Source organism: Impatiens glandulifera, chromosome 1 (assembly GCF_907164915.1).
Source record: "Impatiens glandulifera chromosome 1, dImpGla2.1, whole genome shotgun sequence".
Classification (NCBI taxonomy): Eukaryota; Viridiplantae; Streptophyta; class Magnoliopsida; order Ericales; family Balsaminaceae; genus Impatiens; species Impatiens glandulifera.
This window is the reverse complement of record NC_061862.1, coordinates 21,378,091-21,397,257: the sequence shown is the minus strand read 5'-3', so window position 1 is coordinate 21,397,257 and position 19,167 is coordinate 21,378,091. Positions and strand designations below refer to the sequence as shown.

At 34.2% G+C, this 19,167-nt stretch overlaps 2 protein-coding genes across 3 annotated transcripts; both read right to left on the bottom strand.

Moving 5' to 3' along the window:
- Positions 1-5,008: 5,008 nt before the first annotated feature.
- LOC124921108 (cyclin-dependent kinases regulatory subunit 1) lies at positions 5,009-6,349 on the bottom strand. 2 transcript variants are annotated; one of them, XM_047461722.1, is made up of 4 exons: positions 6,213-6,349; positions 6,053-6,122; positions 5,892-5,952; positions 5,009-5,445 (listed from the first exon to the last, which is right to left on the bottom strand). In XM_047461722.1, exons 2-4 carry the CDS (start codon positions 6,103-6,105, stop codon positions 5,293-5,295), a joined length of 267 nt encoding a protein of 88 aa, XP_047317678.1. In that variant the 5' UTR covers positions 6,106-6,122; positions 6,213-6,349; the 3' UTR covers positions 5,009-5,292. The 2 variants fall into 2 exon arrangements, with proteins under 2 accessions (XP_047317678.1, XP_047317679.1); XM_047461723.1 differs by having other exon boundaries at positions 6,053-6,115; positions 6,213-6,292.
- Positions 6,350-7,208: 859 nt separating this feature from the next.
- LOC124920631 lies at positions 7,209-13,277 on the bottom strand. Its single transcript, XM_047461160.1, has 18 exons — positions 12,071-13,277; positions 11,888-11,974; positions 11,602-11,806; positions 11,282-11,522; positions 10,584-10,679; positions 10,408-10,489; positions 10,151-10,210; positions 10,015-10,067; positions 9,753-9,919; positions 9,348-9,561; positions 9,091-9,148; positions 8,875-8,931; positions 8,535-8,780; positions 8,298-8,374; positions 8,126-8,182; positions 7,949-8,042; positions 7,721-7,861; positions 7,209-7,624 (listed from the first exon to the last, which is right to left on the bottom strand). The coding sequence occupies exons 1-18, from the start codon at positions 12,842-12,844 to the stop codon at positions 7,547-7,549; spliced, it is 2,787 nt and encodes a 928-aa protein (XP_047317116.1). The 5' UTR covers positions 12,845-13,277; the 3' UTR covers positions 7,209-7,546.
- Between the last annotated feature and the right edge of the window lie 5,890 nt (positions 13,278-19,167).

Genomic DNA, 19,167 nt, shown 5'->3' with positions numbered 1-19,167 from the left:
TTCTTTATCGGATCTAAAAACTAAATTATTTGACGATTTTTTGAATGTCAAAACCAAAAATTCCCTAATCATGAATGCTTAGCCACCACATAAGCTCACAAGATTAAGGATACATATTTATTATTTTTAAGTTATTGGTAAATAAATAAAAAATTGTTATTAGTATTTTTTACTTGAATTTGTTTAATTAATTATTTTAAAACTAATTTAAAATATATCAAATTATTGAATAATGGTTGAATTTAAATTTATAATCAAGAGACTAGCTACATTTATTATAAATTCTTTTAGCATATTTCATCTCGATTTCCTTAAAAAGATAAATAAAAAATACAAATTTAATAAAAAAATCTCATTCTTTAGCTGTCAATGGAGTAGTCATACTAAAAAAAGGTTTCATTTAGTGAGTATTTGTAATATTTGTTAAAAAAATTAAATTGATTATATTCTTCTTCATTACATTGCATGTTAATTCCTTTTTAATGTCGCTGGTTTTTTAGTCAAATAGATTACCTAGAGCAACAATAATTATCTCTAACATTTGAGTCAAATGAAATTACCTAGAGTTCATCAGGGTAAAGGGTAGATATAGGGGTTTGGGTGAGCTGAAATTCACCCCGAAAAAATAAATAATATTTTTACAGTACAAATGTGATATTATCCAATAATTTCTTAATTTTTTTTTAATTTAATATACAACTTACATTTATTTACTTTCGTTTTATTCATAATTTTCTCATTATATTTTTTAAATTCACTCCAAAAAAAATTAAGCTCACCCAAAAAAAAAAAAAAAACCAGCTCACCTTAGCTTGAATTCCTAGATCTCCATACCTGCTCATCATGGCGAAATATGGAAAGAAATAGAATAGTCTTCGAAGTAAACGTTATAAGTACAATCGTCTCAAAAGATTAATGTGTTACGGTCCCTAAATAAATGTTAGGGTTCCAAAATAAATCCAGCACCCTCCAACAGTCCAATTAAGCACTTGGACTAGATATTGTAGTAAGATTTCTGTTTTTCTGTTGCATAACAATATTTTGATTATGTATTATGTTTTCCACAAAACTGTTTTTTTGTTAATTCTCTAACAGCTTTTATAACCGTTGTAACTGAATATTCTAGAGGAATTCAGCTGCTATATATGTTGATCTCACTCCCCCAATGGGGATTAATATATGAAAATGATTGTGAAAGTTCTTAACCCCAATTGTATTTTTTGTTTTGACTATTTGTCTTGGACTGTTAGGTATATAACAGTAGTGTTTTTTTCTTATCCTTGATTATTCTTTTCCCATAATTTTGAAATCTTATTTACGTAACTCTCCCGCTGCACTTTGATCAAAGATTTCTCATTCAGTCCTTGAGATCAAGAACTTTAACCCTAGTTACAAATTAAGTTGTAACATCTTGGTATCAGAGTCAGACGATTCTAAGATGATAGAAATCCGCCAACAAGTAGAGATGGAATCTCTTAAGACCCTAATCGAAGGCCTGACCCAACAATCAGCTTCTATGCATTCTTCCTTGCACCAGAACATGACAGAAGTAAGCAATAATATGGATTGAAAATTCAATGCCACTGAAAATGGCAGCCAGTGAAAGTGATGGGTCTGGTAATGACCAAGATCCTCGCACCAGACTCTATGATGATGCTACTTACCACGGGCCTCTCCCGAATAGGCCCTTCCAACATGGCCAACACTGTGTTCCCCCAACCTGACTCACCAAGGTTGATTTCCCTCGGTTTGATGAAACAGTTGTGGAGGGCTAACTGATATTTGCTGAGAAATTCTTTAGGGTGGACATGACTAATAATGTCACTAAATTGGACATTATCCTAATTCACTTTACTAATGAAGCAAAAATGTGGTATGGGTCATATCTGTAGAACCGCTAACATAGAGAAGTCATAACGTGGGATGTGTTCAAAAGAGACTTCTTGCTGTAGTTCGGTCCTTCCATACATGACACCCCCATGAGATAATTGATGAACTTGAAACATGTCAGTACTGTCCAAAAATATAATCTCCAATACATGTCAATTTCTCAAAAACTACATAGTATGTCGGGGCCTAAATGAGAAGATTGCAAATTGTTTCAGACTGTGATTTCCTAGGTCCCTAAATGAAGCCATGTCAATGGCCAAGGTCCAAGAAGAAACATACAGGTCCTTAATGAGCAGCGGACACTTGTACAGTGCTGAACCGCCGCTGTTGCCCAAGTCATCCAATGTTAACACGATCTGGCTAAGCACCAACGGACTATCGACCTCAAGAATTCTTCTAATGCGTCTTCTTCTAGCATAAACCAGGGCTACATGAAACAATTAGACCCGACTATAATGGATGAAAAAGGAGAAAAGACATATTACACTTGCAATGAAAAGTAGGATTCCAACCATAGATGTAAATCAAAATTATTCATGGTCTCGACTAATCATCAAGATGTCTTACCATATACCCAAAAAAACCACTCAAGAGCTGGTTTTTGATGATCCTCCGTTACAGCTTAAGGTAGAGGATGAACCTTCCATTTCTTTGTATGCATTAACCAGTTCTAAAAATTTTCAAACACTCTAGATCCTTAATAAAATTGGGAATTTATCGGTGGTGATCCTGATTGATACAGGCAGCACCCATAACTTTATCAATAGAAGGACTATGAAGAAAACAAGCCATAAAATTATGCCTACCCAGGCGTAGTCGGTTCGAGTGGCAAATGGCTCCAACATATTATGTTCCAGCATTTGTCAAGATCTGAAATGGTCAATGGAGGAAAATGATTACCAAACAGAAATGAAGGTGATTACCATGGACGAGTATGATATTGTGTTAGGCATCGAGTGTCTGATTACTTTAGGCCTTTCATCCTAGAATTTCGAAAAGCTGACAATTTTTTATGAGAAACAAGGGAGAACCACGGTCTTTCAGAGAATACCTTGTGCATATATCAACATGATACACGGCAACCAGCTGGAGAATCCATTGGAAAATGTAGTGTTGCTGCCATGGTGCAAATAAGGAGTAAACATGAAGGCCAAATTGTTTCACTTACTACAATGACATTGGAACATATTCCTGAAGATCTCCAGCAACTAATCGAAAACTTCAACGCTCTATTCCAGCAAACCCGAAGACCTACCACCAGTGAGGAGAATAATTAGAAGCCATGACTCTTTTGTTACCCCTGTGATGCTAGTCCAGAAGAAGGACTTGTTCTGGATTTTTGATGACACCATAGTGTATAATCAAAGTTGGAAGAAGTTTTTTATATATACACCAAGTCCCGACAACTTTGCAACAACAAATGTTAGTTCTCAACAAAAGAAAATTTGTCTTAGAGTGGCTACTAACCCGGAAAAGCTAAAAATAACAAGGAAATGGTTAGTTCCACAACTGAAAGGATGTTACCGAAGGTTTATTAAGGACTACGGTTCCATAGTCCGACCCTTTCTGGACCTGCTGAATATACCTCCAAACAGTAAAAGAAAAGAGTTATCTTTAAAGGATGGGCATTGGAAGCTGACCAGGCCAAGGTCTCTTCGTCGAGGGCGGCGAATTTTGAAAGAGAGAAAATGTTACGGTCCCCAAATAAATGTTACGGTCCTAAAATAAATCTAGCACCCTCCAACGGTCCAATTAAGCACTTGGACTAGATATTGTTGTGAGAATTCTGTTTTTCTGTTGCATAACAATATTTTGAATATGTTTTCTATTTCCCAATTCCCACCAAACTATTTTTTTTTAAATCCCTAACAAATGTAAGTGAATATTTTAAGGAAATTCAGTTGTTATATATATGTTGATCTCACTCTCCCAATGGGGGATGAATATATGAAAATGTTTGTAAAAGTTCTTAACCCCAATTGTATTTATGTTTTGACTATTTGTCTTGAACTGTTAGGTATATACTTTCTCATTTTTAATTTTTCTTCTCCCATAATCTTGAAATCTTCTTTACATAACTCTTTCGCTGCACTTTGATCAAAGATTTCTCATTTGGTCTTTGAGATCAAGAACTCTAACCGTAGTTGCAAATTAAGTCGTAACATAATGTTATACGTGTTTGTTTTAATTCGAAAAAAAGAGACATGTACAAGATATAATTTTACGATTTGATTGACATTTAAAATTCTTATATTATATTTTATTGTCTTTTATTTTCTACTTTGCTTTTTTTCTTTTATAATAGACATAGTTTTGAAACTCGGCCTATCGGTCGGATCGGCAAATCCGATGAACCGATCGTCAAATCGGGCTAGATTGATGAAAAAACCGAAAATGCAATCAATCCATTTAAACCCAGCCAACCCACCGGTTAGACCGGAAATCTGGCAGTCCGGGTTAATCCTATTTTTTTTAAATTACTTCTTCAGGGACATTTAAAAAAGAGTTATTAGAATGTAACATTGAAGTCTCTCTGCATAATGATGACTAATTTTTTTCTTATATTACTTATTAGTTTATCAATAATATAAGTTATTAAAATTTTATTTTGTAATTTTTGTTGTAGATACAAATTTTGAGATTTTAACTTGAATAAACTATATCAGAGAAAAAGATGAAGATGTTGGTAATGATTTTGGTGAATGATGAAAGCATTTTGCAAATAATTTGTCATTATATTTATTTTAATTGTGATGTTCCTAATAATATAGGTAATTAACAAACTATAATTACGAATTGAACCAGTAACACAGTTCCTTCACAGGATCGATGAATCAGCCAAGTTTCAAAACATAAATATTTATATTTTCTCAAGAATCTTATTAAGAGAATTCATGAAAGTTTAATATTTTGCATGTTCTTCTTTACTAATTTTTTATGCTTTGTGTGGTTTTCATTTTAAGCTTATATATAACATTGGTCAAATAAAACTACTAAACTAGTTAAATTTAAATCTTCTATTTTTATTGTAAATAAATAAATTCTGAAAACTTCATCCATTAGAAAACAAATAAAACTTATAAATACATTTAAAAGACTAGAGCACAAAATATATTAAAGTAAACAGGCATGACATTTGAGAAACAAAAAAAGAAAAAAAAGAATCAAGCTAATGTTGAACAAGATCAGATCAAATCAAACCAAATCCAAATCAGAATAAACAGAAAGCAAAGATTCTGTTTTAAACTAAATGCAAGTCATGAAACAAAGATGATGATGATAACACACCCTTTCACAAGATTCAATATAAGGATGAATCTTGACAACAAACAATAATAGAAATCGGAAAAACACAAAGTTTTAAAGCTTTAGATGTTCTAGTTATATAAGGACAAGGGTTCATCACTTAGCAGCCACAGCTTGCTGAGCCTGGCTATCTTGCTGCTGCTGATAGTTGAGTGGCCGCCTGAAGAGCATAATGTGAGGCTCAGGGCGATGAATCGCATAATGAACCCATCCTCGACTTTGTTGCACTCCAATAGCCCTCCATTCATTCTACAAACAATCGATACACAAAGTTAACTTCTTTCACCAGAAAAAAAAATACCCATCTAATAAAAACAAGATAAGATTATAGCTATTTAAGCCAAATCCCAATCTGAAACAGAAATCCAATCATCAATCTTCTTAACTAAAACTATGCAATTCCCTTCTGAACATGAATTGCAAGCTCATGACAGAACCAAAGACTAACATAATCAAAACCCTAGCCCCAAAACGACTAAATTGTTCCAAAAACCTGTCCTATTGTAGATACAAATGTTTCAATTGAATCATTTATTATCTGTGTAGAATATGATATACAAACAACTAGTAAAGAACAGAACAGACAGTCACAAGAGAATTAGGGTTTTTATTTAAACAGCCGTCTGATGATTTATCTATCTATCTATCTATACTCAAATAACAAATTTCCGGATGAGTATCATGCTAAAAACTACCTCAGATAGAAGACGATTCTTGGGGAGCAGCTTGGCGACTTCTGGAGGAAGAACCACATGACTGTAAAACGTTAAATCAGAAATCGAAGCCATCAACAAAAGGCGAGATGAGAGTAAAGTAGAAAAGAAAGAAAGGAAAGGAAAGCGATGATGTTAATTACCGATACTCATTAGTATCATCAAAGTATTTCTCGGAATACTGGATCTGACCCATATCTGTAGTTCTGCAGACTGGAAAATCGAAGTACGATGAAGCAGGTAATAGAGAAAAATGTATAGATTAAGACAGTAAGATAACGAAGGAATGAAAGAGAAGAATACCGATTGAAGAAGAAGAACGGCTGCGATTTCAGAGGAGCGCGACTGGATATGCGAAATGATAGAGAGAAAGAGTGGTTACTGATTAGAGAAGAATTTTAAAGGAATGAATGAATATAGGGAAATTATATCATTTTTCTTGTGTGTGGAAATGACTAAAGAGACCATCTTAAAAAGGAGAAAATGAGGAATTTAAGTTTTTAAATTTCAAATTCACCATCTTCTTCCCGCTTAATTATCATCATATTTGTTAATTTTATTTTCATTTGGAAAAATGTTGAAATCAAATAAATATTTTTTTAATTAATATAAAATGTTTCTTTTCGGTCACAACATTTTTTTTTTCAATAAAATGAATGATGTATAAAATAATATAAAAAAATATATTGAAGTATGACTCTGAAAGAAATTTTGGAGCATGTTCCGATTTGAATTAAATGTGATTATTTTTAATAAAAAAGACTTAAAAGTACTGATATATATAATAAAATAAAAAATAATAATTTAAAATATATGGTATTTTAGTTTTGATTAAAATATACGATATTTTAATTTTGATTAATGAATTTAGTGATTTGATAAATTATAGGAGTGAAATGATGTTTTAATTTTATTTGAGTTATTAAAATAATTCAAACTGAGAATTTTCAATTTCAATGATAAGATTATGTTAATAAGAGAGGGATATCTTAAACCCGTTAGGCTAATAAAAGAGGGATATCTTAAACCCGTTAGGCTAATAAGAGATATTCACTAATAAGAGGGATATCTTAAACCCGTTAGGCTAATAAAAGATGAATATCTCAACCTCCCCAAGGTCCAGCAAATTCTGCATTAAATGAATTTTCAGGCTATGTATTTAACCCGTAGAGATTAATAACTCCCTAAATGAAAAAGCAGAACCCAACATTAAAAAAATAATAATAAAATAACAGTTTTCAAATAAGATGAGTAATACCCAAATATAAGAACAATTTCTGAAGTCAAAAGTTGCAACTATATATATCAATCCCATAATAGAAATTACAAAACAAACAAATTGGGTATTCATTCACCTACAAGAAAATTCATCTGGTTTTCTCAATTATATATCTATCTTTTTTTTCTTTCAAAAAAAACAACAGCAGAATCTAACTATATGTATTATCAGGGTGTTCTTTTGAGCATTTCTTTCCAACCAAAGAATAAAATAAAAATAAACTTTCAGCTGTCAAAGCAGACTAATCATATATGTCTATCTATATTCTTTCTTCTTTTTTTCTGTACATGGAAAATGAATCCACATAAGCTGTACAGCTTCAAATCATCATCTTCGTTGTCATCATCCTCAAATAAGTTTATTTCATAATGGACTTATGAAGCATAGTGGTCCCTTGGAAGACCATCATCTGATAATGTTTCCTGTATTGCTTTAGCTGCAATTCCAAAAGAGATGAGAATAAGAGTGAATGGATGAAGTTGTTGTCATATGTAATCGATTGAATGCCAAACAAAGTGAAGAACAAACGAACCTCATTCTCATCCATCTCTGCAAATCCAAATTTATTTGTCCATATTGATTTGGCTTCTTCCGCAGAAGGTAGCACAAAGTCTTTTACATTAAGAGATACTAGAAGGTCTTCAATACAACTAAACAATGATTGGAAGTAACCCTGTGATAGATTGATGAATCGACATAAAATCAAAACAACTCATTTTCATCCTTAATCGAAAAAACCATAAGTTGCTTGCTTGCTTACCAATCCTTGGAAATCAATGTTGGTTGCTACCAAAGGAAGTTCTGCCACTTCAGTTCCAAAAATCCGGAAAACACCAGCAGATACTATCATTGAACTGCAGTTTAAAACTAAGATGATCAAACCATATGCATACAAAGGATATTAACATCAATAAATATGCAGTCTCAAATCACTCACTTGACAGATAATACAGCACAGTACATTCCACCGAGATCTTGACCGTTCCAGTTCCTTCTGCAAGAACAATCAAAGTGCTCGTTCATAAAAAAAAGGAAAAAGAATACAACAAAAATCTAGGATTAATATCTTGGAAAATATGAAGATCACACAGAAAACAAAATTGTCTCACCCGTAAACCATGTGTGGTATAAGATCAAGATGATCAGAGGAGCTTGATTTTGAATCTGCTATTGGGTCAAACCGATCCTAGAGAGAAAAAATAGATTGCTCAGCTGGATCTAGCAATTTAATGATAATAATACCATTCAAGGTAGCATGTAATCTCAAGAAACACATGTATATTTTATGTTGTTAACCTTTTGGTTCCTTTTCAAGTTTTACTTATGGGAGGGTGGTTTTTACTCACATGGAATATGGACACAGTCTGAGAAAGCACAGCTTTAGTTTCATCTGAAGCCATCTTCCCACTCAATAGCCTCCATTTTATATCGAGTTCTGCACCAGTATTAGAAACTTTCTCATCTAGCTTCTTCCTTATGAGACTCATTGAAGATTCTGTCAGCTTCATCTCCCCACTAACAAGCAGGTTCTCCAAAGTAGAATGGATTTTGTTGCAGTCTGTGCAACAGAACCACGAACCCTCTGGCAATGCCTGTACCAATTATTATTGATATATACATTTATATTCAGACATAAATATTGAAACACTAAGAATGCCTAACAGATCAAGTTTAAGTGATACAGACCTTTAGATCATCCATATTATGTTCCTTCAAACAACCAACATGATATTCCCTCTCACACTGAAGAAACCAATGTAAAGTGAGTTAGCATTGGATAGTTTACTGACCCATGCCTTTAGCAACACAAAGAACAATTCAAACTTATAAATATTACACAACAAATCAAAGGGAAACGATAAGTCAACATCATGTATAACAAGCATTTCTTTAGCATTATACCTGATCACATATTATGACTGTTCGAGTTCCAAATCCAGTTTTATTGAAGTCATGTCCCCTGCGAACATAAAGAAACATTCGTTTCGATCAGTTTCTAGTTAAGAAGAGGTAAATCGAGAAGATGATATTCACTAGGTAACATCAATTTTCCTCTCTTTATATATGCATATATAGGAAATCTACTATTAAAGAGTGAACATAGGTAACTAAGATCATTTTATTGCATAAAACATTTTTCCATCGGAAAGATTTTTTACCCGCATAATGTGCATCCACCATTATCGGCCTCTGCCACCACCTCAAGAATTCGTATACATCGCTTTGTAATCTGTTCTAATGGATCTATTCCTGCAACTCTTCCGGCTGCAACAGCATTAGCATTACGCTCCACAAATTTCTCTTTCTGGAAAGTATTCTGGCAATACTTGCAGTACCAGTCATTCTCAGGGATGGCAGGTAATGAAACACAAACTGAAATTGAACAAAAGAAGACAAACTTATATCAACAAAATGATTCTAAGGATTCCAAAGGCTCATTTGGAATCATCAAGAAATTACAATCTAAGCAGTCGGCTTAGCCAATAGTCGATACATTATCATACATCGTCTGGCGCAGAACATGAAGAAAGAAAATAAAGTACTAGAAGAACATGGATCTTCACCTGTGTGGAAAACTCTAGGGCAGGAATCACAACACAGAAGTTCCCCTCCATCTCCACAGATTGAACACATGTCATCCTTTTCCTCTTGAGAGACTTTACGTGTTTTTGTTAATGCAACTGACAGCTCGTGGAGAGAAACTCCATTTGACGCATAAATATGCAAGTAACTACCAAAAGGAAAGAACTAGCTATATGAGAAGATTTTCATAAGAAATTCACCCGCTTGGTAAATCTATCAAAATATTAGTGGAAAAAAAATTACGGTTTACGACGTGAAGCACAGCCAGCGTGAGCTTCAAACTGGGAAGGGCTAACCTGCTCATAAACACCCAAATTTGTTTAGACATCAACAACAATAGCTACGAGACAAAATACAATTAACAATGCGGATTGAGTACCACGGCATTGCAGCAGAAGCAAAATATTCCAAACCCCTTCTTGTAGCCTTCTGCACATTTCTGTAAATAACAAATAGTCAGGATTGGCTATGCCCTATACTTTCTCGTGTTTCTTTTTCCATCCTGTCAAACTAAAGAAGAGAAAGGAGAGCAAATTGGAGTGTCTAGTTGTTGAAAGCACTATTAATTAATGGTGAGCAAATCATCTCCTTTGTAAAATCAGATTTTGAAATAAGTCAGAAAATTGAAATAAACACCTCTCCACGAGCATAGTAAGCTAGCGCAGTTCCATCTGGAAGCACATCCTCTTCAAATACTAACTTGTGCATCCGGAGATCCCTTAAGAAATGAAAGACCAAATAATAGTCAGAAAAATAGAAGGAATGCACTAAAACAAACTTCCTGTAATATATTGCAACATCATCTTACTAACTTTCTAGTCAATTTTCCTTGGGACTTGCTTTGCAGAGATTTGTTAACAGACATATTAGGAATGGGTACCACCTGCATGGAAGTTGCCATAAGAGACCTGACACCACCAACAAAGAAAGATTTCAGATGAATATCAAGATTGCAACATATTCCCTTGTAGCAAAACTCAAGTCACAACTCTATTTTCCCTTCACATGAAAATGGAGATGAGCATATGCGCATAATTCGTAAAATTGCTTATTAAATTTAAAATGTGAATGACAGACCCCATAACAAAATTTCTTTGAAAAAACATTCAATCAAGGCTATTCTAACTGAAATGTGCCTCAAACTGGCATTTTCAATGCTAAGAGAGCAGGAAATGGAGAAACATAAATAAAAAGTGTTTCCAAATGAGTCCATGGTAGGAAGCAAACTCGTAGACTCGGACAAGTTAGGAACTACACATAAACTAATCAAGTCATGATGGAATCGATCTTATTATAATGCAAAAAAAAGACAATTGTTCTTTAGCCAACTGTCTACTATTAGAAGGTTTCAATAATTTCAAAAAATATATATAAGATCACAAGTTTGTATCATCAACTTCGCGAGTTCTTTATCAATGGATCCACTAAAAATCTAAGATCCAACAGTTCAAAAGAAAGAATATTCACATATAATATTACGAAAAGATGATGTGAAGATGAAAATATGTACCCATTAATAACTTCCATAGACGGAGTAGTGCAAGGTTCAGAATCCACCAGGATCCTTGGTGAATCGCGTTTGAGATCCAACATCATCGTAGGTGAATTATCATCAGACTCCTTCAAGATTGTACTAGAAACGCATTCAGAATCCTTCAAAATAGCAGGTGATGTGCGTATGGGTTCCTTTAAAATCTTCAAAGAATCAGACAACTTCTGTGTTTTACCCACACCCACCTTAGCAATAGACCCTACAAGTTATTAATGATCAGTAAGTACATAACGGATACATCACTTGGAACAGAAAAATCTATAACAGTGTGAAATCACCTTTGCCGCGAAGACAAGAAATTGATTCCTTATCGGACAAACAACTGATAAAGTTATTAACAACTACTTCCAAGCCTTCTAAAGGATTATCTTTACAGACATTCAACACGTCTCTGAGACTCTTTCCATTCAGCAAAAATATATACTCTGCAGGACGCTTGTTTGCACTACCTGCATGCAATTCAAACTTATTTGGGCTCACAACCTACAACAGAATCAGAAATACAGAAGTTGGTTCAAAAACAATCTCAGGATAAAAGAAGGTTAAAGGTGTCACCAAGCTTACTTGAATTCCTCTACACATATCACAAGAACATGTTATTCCCGTGCCATTAATCGTTCCCTGAAGACCCATATCCGTAGGCCCTCTTGTCTGCAACATTTAGAAAGAAAAACATGCGACAGTGATAAGATTCAGATTATAGCAAACACATAGGCCACATAAGAAACCGTAATGATTTAAAAGTACCTTTGGACCCCTAAGGTACCTCACTTGCAAACCCTCAAGCAACCCGGATTGCAGAAGTTCCTTCAACTTCTTTGGAGATTTCTTCAGCCCAAGCCGTTTTGGTGTTTTGTTTTCCAATTTGCTTGTTACAGTATCTGCATTAGATGACGATTCCAATAGTTCTTCTTTTGTTATTGTAGCTGAAGGAATCGCGCTCTTCTGTGGAGTACCGTATGACGCTGGTGGTTCACTGACATGTCCTACCTCATAAGAAGGGCCTGGTTCAACTTCTGACGGATCCTCAATGAGAGGAGAACTATCCATATCACTCTCTTTTGTGTCATTAAAAACTTCGGGCGATTCATTGTCAAATGATTCCGCCTTTGATTCAACCAAAATGCTCTTGTTTTGTTCTTCATCACTGGACATGTCAACCACGTCACTTTTCGACTCCTCCTCAGCAGGTGAAACGGTCTTCTCATCTTCTTTTAAATCACCACAAATCTGCCTCTCCGTCGCGCTCTCCTCCTCCTCCCTCAAAGGTTTATCACAGTGAGCAGTGGGCGTATCACTAATATTAGTTCGAATCTTTGAACCCCCCAACGTCTTAGCCCTCTTCTTCCCCAAATCTCTGAATACGTCGTTTGCCACCAATGCATTATTTGACCTCTGAGCACGTGTCCGTCCAGGAGGAGTAGCAAATGCTGCTTGAGATAAAATAAATGCAAACTCACGCTTCAACCCATGACGAGCGCCAGAGACCAGATATTCGTCCGCTTCGTCACCATTCGCCATTGAAATACAAGGGAAAAAACGTAACAAAACAGATTTTCGAAGATAGACAACAAATCGGGAAGAACAGATATCAGGCTATAGATGAAAAATGAATCTGTAAATCACAGAAGACTGACGAAATTCTGAAGCGAATATAACAAAAAATCAAATATCAACGTCCGAAGACAAGGCGATTCATAAAAATGAAATAGAAATCATACATCCATCCAATCCAAGCACAGAGAGTTTGGTATATTGGTAGGCGTGTATAGATGAAATTACCAATGTGAAGATTCGAATCTGAAGAAGAGAGCGCAGCAATGATTCGAATTAAAGGGGGAGAAATTAGGGTTTGTTCATAATAATAATAAAAGATGAGGACGACGGAAACTTATGGTCCGCTGGAAATGGGAAATGGACGTTTCCCTTCGATCTTTCCATTACCTTCCGCTTCTGCCTCAAAGGGAAGCTTCATCAATTTTATTTATTTTATTTTATTTTATTTTTGGTTACCAAATATTTCCTTGTCTTTTTTATAATTTTTTTTTTTCATTTTTTATATTTCAAATTTATTATTATTATATAATAATATTTTTAAATTTGTATTTATATATATATATATATAATAATTTATGATAAATATTTTTTCTAAAACTAAATTTATTTATTTTTATTTTTAAATATCTAAACAACTCTTAACAAATCATTATACTAAAAATATCAACAACTTTGTCTAATTAAATCCTTATTATATATGCATTTCTAATTAAGTATACTCACTATTATTAAATTTTGTAATAAAAATGTCATACTAATTTAACTTTTATGGTCTCGCAAAGTCCTAAGATCATGTATGGGTTGATGTCGTGTGGCGACATGGGGCTTGTGCTTCTTGGCATATATTTGGCGGCTCTTCTGCTCAAAAACGAAATTGAAATGTTTCTGTAAATTCTTGGTGTTCTACGTCATTCTTTTTTATTTTGATCTATATCAAAAATTGAAAGACGAAAAGATTTTTGTTCGACCAAAAAGTTCTTCGATAGAGGAGGCTCGTGTTTTCTTTGTTCAAATAAGAACGACGGAGTCCGGGCTCTGAATATCTAGAGAAGTCTTTTTTCAAGACTAGTTTATTTCTTTTATGAGGATCGACGAATCAAATAAGGTACTTATTAGATTGAATAAGTAAATTTGATCTAATAGAATGGTTTTGTCCATTATTATAAATTCCAGGGTTTCTCTGAATTTGAAAGTTGTCCAACTAAAAAAACAAAAAATGTTACAAAATTTATATGGAGAATGCCTTTTTTGAATAAGTCAATTAATTTGGAACCTATATATCAAATACAATGAAATGAAATGGAATCGGATTTGAACTTCAAATTGAATTTTTTTGACATCAAACCACGATTATTTTTTTATTTTCACAAAATCTGTTTTAAATATTTTTATGAAAAAAAAAGACAATAAAAAAAATCTTAAATAAAATTAAATCCAAATTCAACAAAATACTAAATAGTAATACAAAAATTTGAAATTAAATTGTAATGGGAATCACTAATTAGGGTAAAGGGGGAGGATGAGAAATTATAGACATGAACGCCTCAAAAGCTTCTTTTTGTGCGCGCACCTCCGCTTGGATATCGTTAATTCTTTGCTCTTGTGCCTCCTTTTGTGATTCATGTTCTGCGCATATCATATTCAACTCTTCTCGCAGAATCCTATTCTCCTCCATCAGCGTTTTTTGTGACACATGCGAGTTGACGCTTGAAGAAGAACTTTCCCCTTTGATCGGGTCTGAAGTGAGTGGGATGTATACCCGATCCCATCTCTGTCACCCTCCCGTATCCCTGTCGTCCTAAAGCAGACTCAAACACCTCGAGCGGCGACAAATTAGGATTTGTTTCTAGCCGCTCACGCATTACAGACTATAATCATTTACAACATTAATGTTAATAATTTTAAACTTAGACATTCAAACTAAAATGTTAGAAATGATAACAACTTACGACGGCCTGTTGAACGAGCGGAGAAGGCATGGGAGTCGGATCATCGGCAGTCGCTCTCCTAGTGTGTGTTTGTAGAAAGAATCTGCTTGACTAGGGGGTGTCCCATCTCCCTCTCCTATATACAAATAACATACATATATATCATATGTTAGATAATATGTAAATTGAATACTTTAACTAAAAATTACCATATCTCGTTCTTTCTACGAAAATGGTTTGTTGCCGGTGTGGTGGGGGTACATCAATTTCTTTCTGTTGTCAGCGTTGGTCTTACTTCTTTTCTACAATTATAAAATAGTAGTTGTTAGTTAATAGTCGAAAAACACATATAATGATATATATAGGACTATGTACTACACCTTAAATTCAGACGTGAAGTAGTGATTGTCAAGCAAATAATTCCAATCTTCGCCATAAAATTCCGGAGGAGGGTTTGTTCTGATTTTGTCCTCATCATCAATATACGGGTCGATGTAAGTCTTCTTGTTCGCATATCTCCACATATCTCATGCCTTCTTTACTTGTGGCATCGTCTTATCTTTATAGGCTTCAATGGGAATGTCTGTTGAACTCTCGAAAGGATCCTAAAAAATAACAACATATTTTAGGATTTAAAAGTTTCAAATTATAAGATAACACGTTAAAAAATATAGAACTTACGGAGATAGACTGCCATATATGGTTCAATTGGGATTGGGAGAGTTTAGACCAATTTTTTAAACGATGTGGCACCAACTCGCCTTTCCGCACAACGCTGCCAATATGGAGATACCAATAGCAGGCGTTATCACATATAGGTCTTCCATCCAAGTCCCTGAACTCCAACCTCATCTTCTCTCTGGTTCCCATTCTTGCAAGAACCGTGTTTTTATTCTTCTCTCGTCCCCTCCTCGATGAAGTCTCTATTGTAAATAACATTAAAACGATATTTGTTAAAATTTATATAATTATTTAAATATAACGTATAAGTTATTATTAACTACCTGCAGTCTTAGGAACGAGAGATTCTTCCACTGAGGTGCGAGATTCTTCGGGAATGGTGTCATCTGGATCATCCAGTCTCGCAATATCATGAAGCTCTGATCCCATAAATTGCATAAGATCGTCGGACTCTACATTATCTGTACGAGCTTCATCATTTGTACGAGCTCCATCATTTGTACGAACTCCATCATCATATGTACGAGCTTTGAGGTACTCCAAATGATTCGATAGTCTTTGCATTCTGAGCGCATCTAACTCTTTCAATATTCTCGAATGTTTAGGATCCCATTTAGGTGGCATGATATCTGAAAAGAAAAAAAAAAGTTAAATTTTTAAATAAGTAATCATATTTTAATACACACAAATAAAACCTGTCTAGATATGCGAATAACGAGGATTTATCTTTGTGACAATTTTCCATTCATCTCGAGATGCCATATCCATAGCATAAAAAACCTGGTGTGCTTGATTTTCCATTACAAACGGATCATGACTTTGAGTTCTCAATATCCTATTCACATTAACACTGACAAACCCATATTTATCTATTTTTATACCACGGTCTTTAAATTGTACATCAAACCATCTACACTTGAAAAGAATCACTCGATTACCACCAAAATACTGAACTTCTATGATATCTATGAGTACTCCATAATAATTTATCGTTTCGGTCCCATTGTTGCCAACTACACAGACACCACTATTTTGCGTGGTTAACCCTTCGTCATGCTTCTCGGTGTTGAACTTATATCGGTTTATTTTACATGATTTATATTTCAAAGCATAAATTGTCGGGCCACTCTCAAGAGTCTTCAGACTCAAAGTTCGATTTGATTCATCATTCAATTGATCCACTTTCGTCTTGAAAAAGCTGATGTAAAGTTTATCGCGTTCAAGACTAGATAGATTGAGTCGCCCTGTATCGGTCAATTATTGCGTGAATTCACTGTATATAATTAAATTTAATTGTAATTAGTTATTTAAAAAATTCACATTTAGTCATTGATCAACTTATGAACTCTTACTTGAAATATTGTTCAATTTTGATACAATTTCTCAAAATGTATACATGAGCACGCTCTCGATCACCCGGTTCGTATGTGTGAAGTGTCGCAATCGATAAATCTTCCATTGCTAAGAATATAGAAAGTGTTGAAGTTGGTTGAATTGATATCTCTATTGACTCTTGATCTTCTAAATATCGAGCACATAAACTCATGCTCTCGTGCAAAAGGTAACTTTCACTAATTGACCCTTTAGGATAGTTTTTGTTCCGAATGTAATTTTTCAAGGTACCCATATATTGTTCAATTGGGTACATCCATCGATATTGTACATGCCCCCCTAACAAAGCCTCAAAGGCCAAGTGTACATGCAAATGTACCATTATGTCAAAGAATGAAGGTGGAAATATTTTTTCCAATTTACAAAGGGTCAAAAAAATATCATCATGCAACTCTTCTAATTCATCTTTATTTAAGGATTTTTGACACAACAATCGGAAGAACTTAGACAAGTGCACTAAAGCATCGTACACATCATCCGGAAGTAAAGCACGTGTAGCAAGTGGAATCAAATAATGTAATAGGATGTGACAATCGTGACTCTTCAATCCGGAAATTTTCTTATAAATTATGTTTACACACACTCCAATATTAGAACAAAACTCTTCTGACATTTTCACATCTTTAAGAAACATACATAATCGTTTCTTTTGATCCGAGGAAAGTGCATATGTGGCTATCGGACATTGAAGAACATCATTGACCTCAACTGGATGTAATGAATGCTTTATGTTCAACAATTCCAAATCTTTACGAGCTTTGAGTTCATCCTTCGTTTTTTCTTTGAAATCTATTATAGTGCCCAACACGCTATCACAAATGTTTTTCTCAATATGCATCACATCCAAATTATGCCTCTATAACAACATTTTCCAGTATGGTAGTTCAAAAAATATGCTAAGTTTAGTCCAATTATCACCCCGAGATTCATGATTAACTTTTACTTTCTTGGGAATGTATTTAGTCAAATACATGTCTTTCAAATCTCTTGCCTGCATTAATAATTCAGTTCCAAACAAAAGATTAGGTGTCAGTCTTAACTCTGTATTACCGTCAAAAGAATGTTTGTCCCTACGTCAATGATGAGTAGGTGGAAGAAACCTTCGATGACTCATGTAACACTCTTTCTTGTAGTAAACCAATCTCAGCGAAACTGTATCCTTATTACAACACGGACATGCAAGTTTTCCCTTCGTACTTCATCCGGATAATTTGCATATGCCGAAAAATCATTAATACTCCACAACATAGTTGCCCGCATATTGAAATATTCTTTACGGCTCGCGTCGTAAGTCATAACACCGGTATGCCACAACTCTTTTAACTCGTCTATCAATGGCTGAAGAAACACGTCAATCGAATCCCCGGGACTTTTTGGCCCAAGGATTAACATGGAAAGAATGAAATTATTTTTATCCATACAAATTGTAGGAGAGACGTTGTAAGGGATAATAACAACAGGTCAAGTGCTATAAGAAGTCTTTCCATTTGCAAAAGGTTGAAACTCGTCACTTGCGAGAGAAAGTCTTACATTCCGAGGCTCAGAGGAGAAATCTTTGAACTTTTCATCGAAGGACGTCCATGTCATTGAATTAGCTGGATGCCTTAAAACTTCATCTTCAACATAAATATTATTTTTATGCCAAGTCATCTAAGGAGCGGTTTTGGAGCACATGTACAACCTTTGCAATCTCGGTGCAAGTGAGAAATATCGTAAAATTTTATTTGGAATGAACTTCCCATTCACCTTCTTTTGAATCGTACCACTTGATTTGTTGATCTTCCATCTAGACACACCACAAACTTTGCACTCTTCCAAATCTTTATCTTCTTTACGGAATAACATACAGTCATTCTTATAAGCATCAATTTTGTCATATGTTAAACCAATGTCTGTAATAAATTTCTTGCACTCATAGTATGAACTAGGCAACTTAGAATTAGCTGGTAATATTTTCTCTTTGAGCAATTTTAATAACAAATTGAATGACGTGTTGGTCCATTGACCAACATTTTTTATGTGAAGTAATTTCAATATGGTGGAGGCTTTTGAAATTCGGGATTATTCGTACAATGGAAGTTTTGAATCATCCAACAACCTGTAAAATGCCTTAGCTTCGTCAACGGAACGTTCATTATTTGATGTTTCAGCGACTGGATACAAATCATTTATGATGTCTTCCATAAATTAATCATTATCTTGATCAATTTCTTCGTTAATTTCATCATTAACGACATTATCTCTTACTCCACCATGATTTTCATCTTGACTTCATCTAATTCATCA

What these genes read in the sequence shown, in the direction of transcription:
- LOC124920631 (XM_047461160.1), bottom strand. Translation starts at nt 12,844, where the DNA reads ATGGCGAATGGTGACGAAGCGGACGAATATCTGGTCTCTGGCGCTCGT. An exon ending in TTCTTGTCTTCGCGGCAAAG is followed by an intron (nt 11,523 to 11,601) that starts GTGATTTCACAC and finishes AATAACTTGTAG; the next exon opens with GGTCTATTGCTAAGGTGGGT. An exon ending in ATACCACACATGGTTTACGG is followed by an intron (nt 8,183 to 8,297) that starts GTGAGACAATTT and finishes TTGTTCTTGCAG; the next exon opens with AAGGAACTGGAACGGTCAAG.
- LOC124921108 (XM_047461722.1), bottom strand. Translation starts at nt 6,105, where the DNA reads ATGGGTCAGATCCAGTATTCCGAGAAATACTTTGATGATACTAATGAG. An exon ending in GATGATACTAATGAGTATCG is followed by an intron (nt 5,953 to 6,052) that starts GTAATTAACATC and finishes AACGTTTTACAG; the next exon opens with TCATGTGGTTCTTCCTCCAG. An exon ending in AGAATCGTCTTCTATCTGAG is followed by an intron (nt 5,446 to 5,891) that starts GTAGTTTTTAGC and finishes GATTGTTTGTAG; the next exon opens with AATGAATGGAGGGCTATTGG.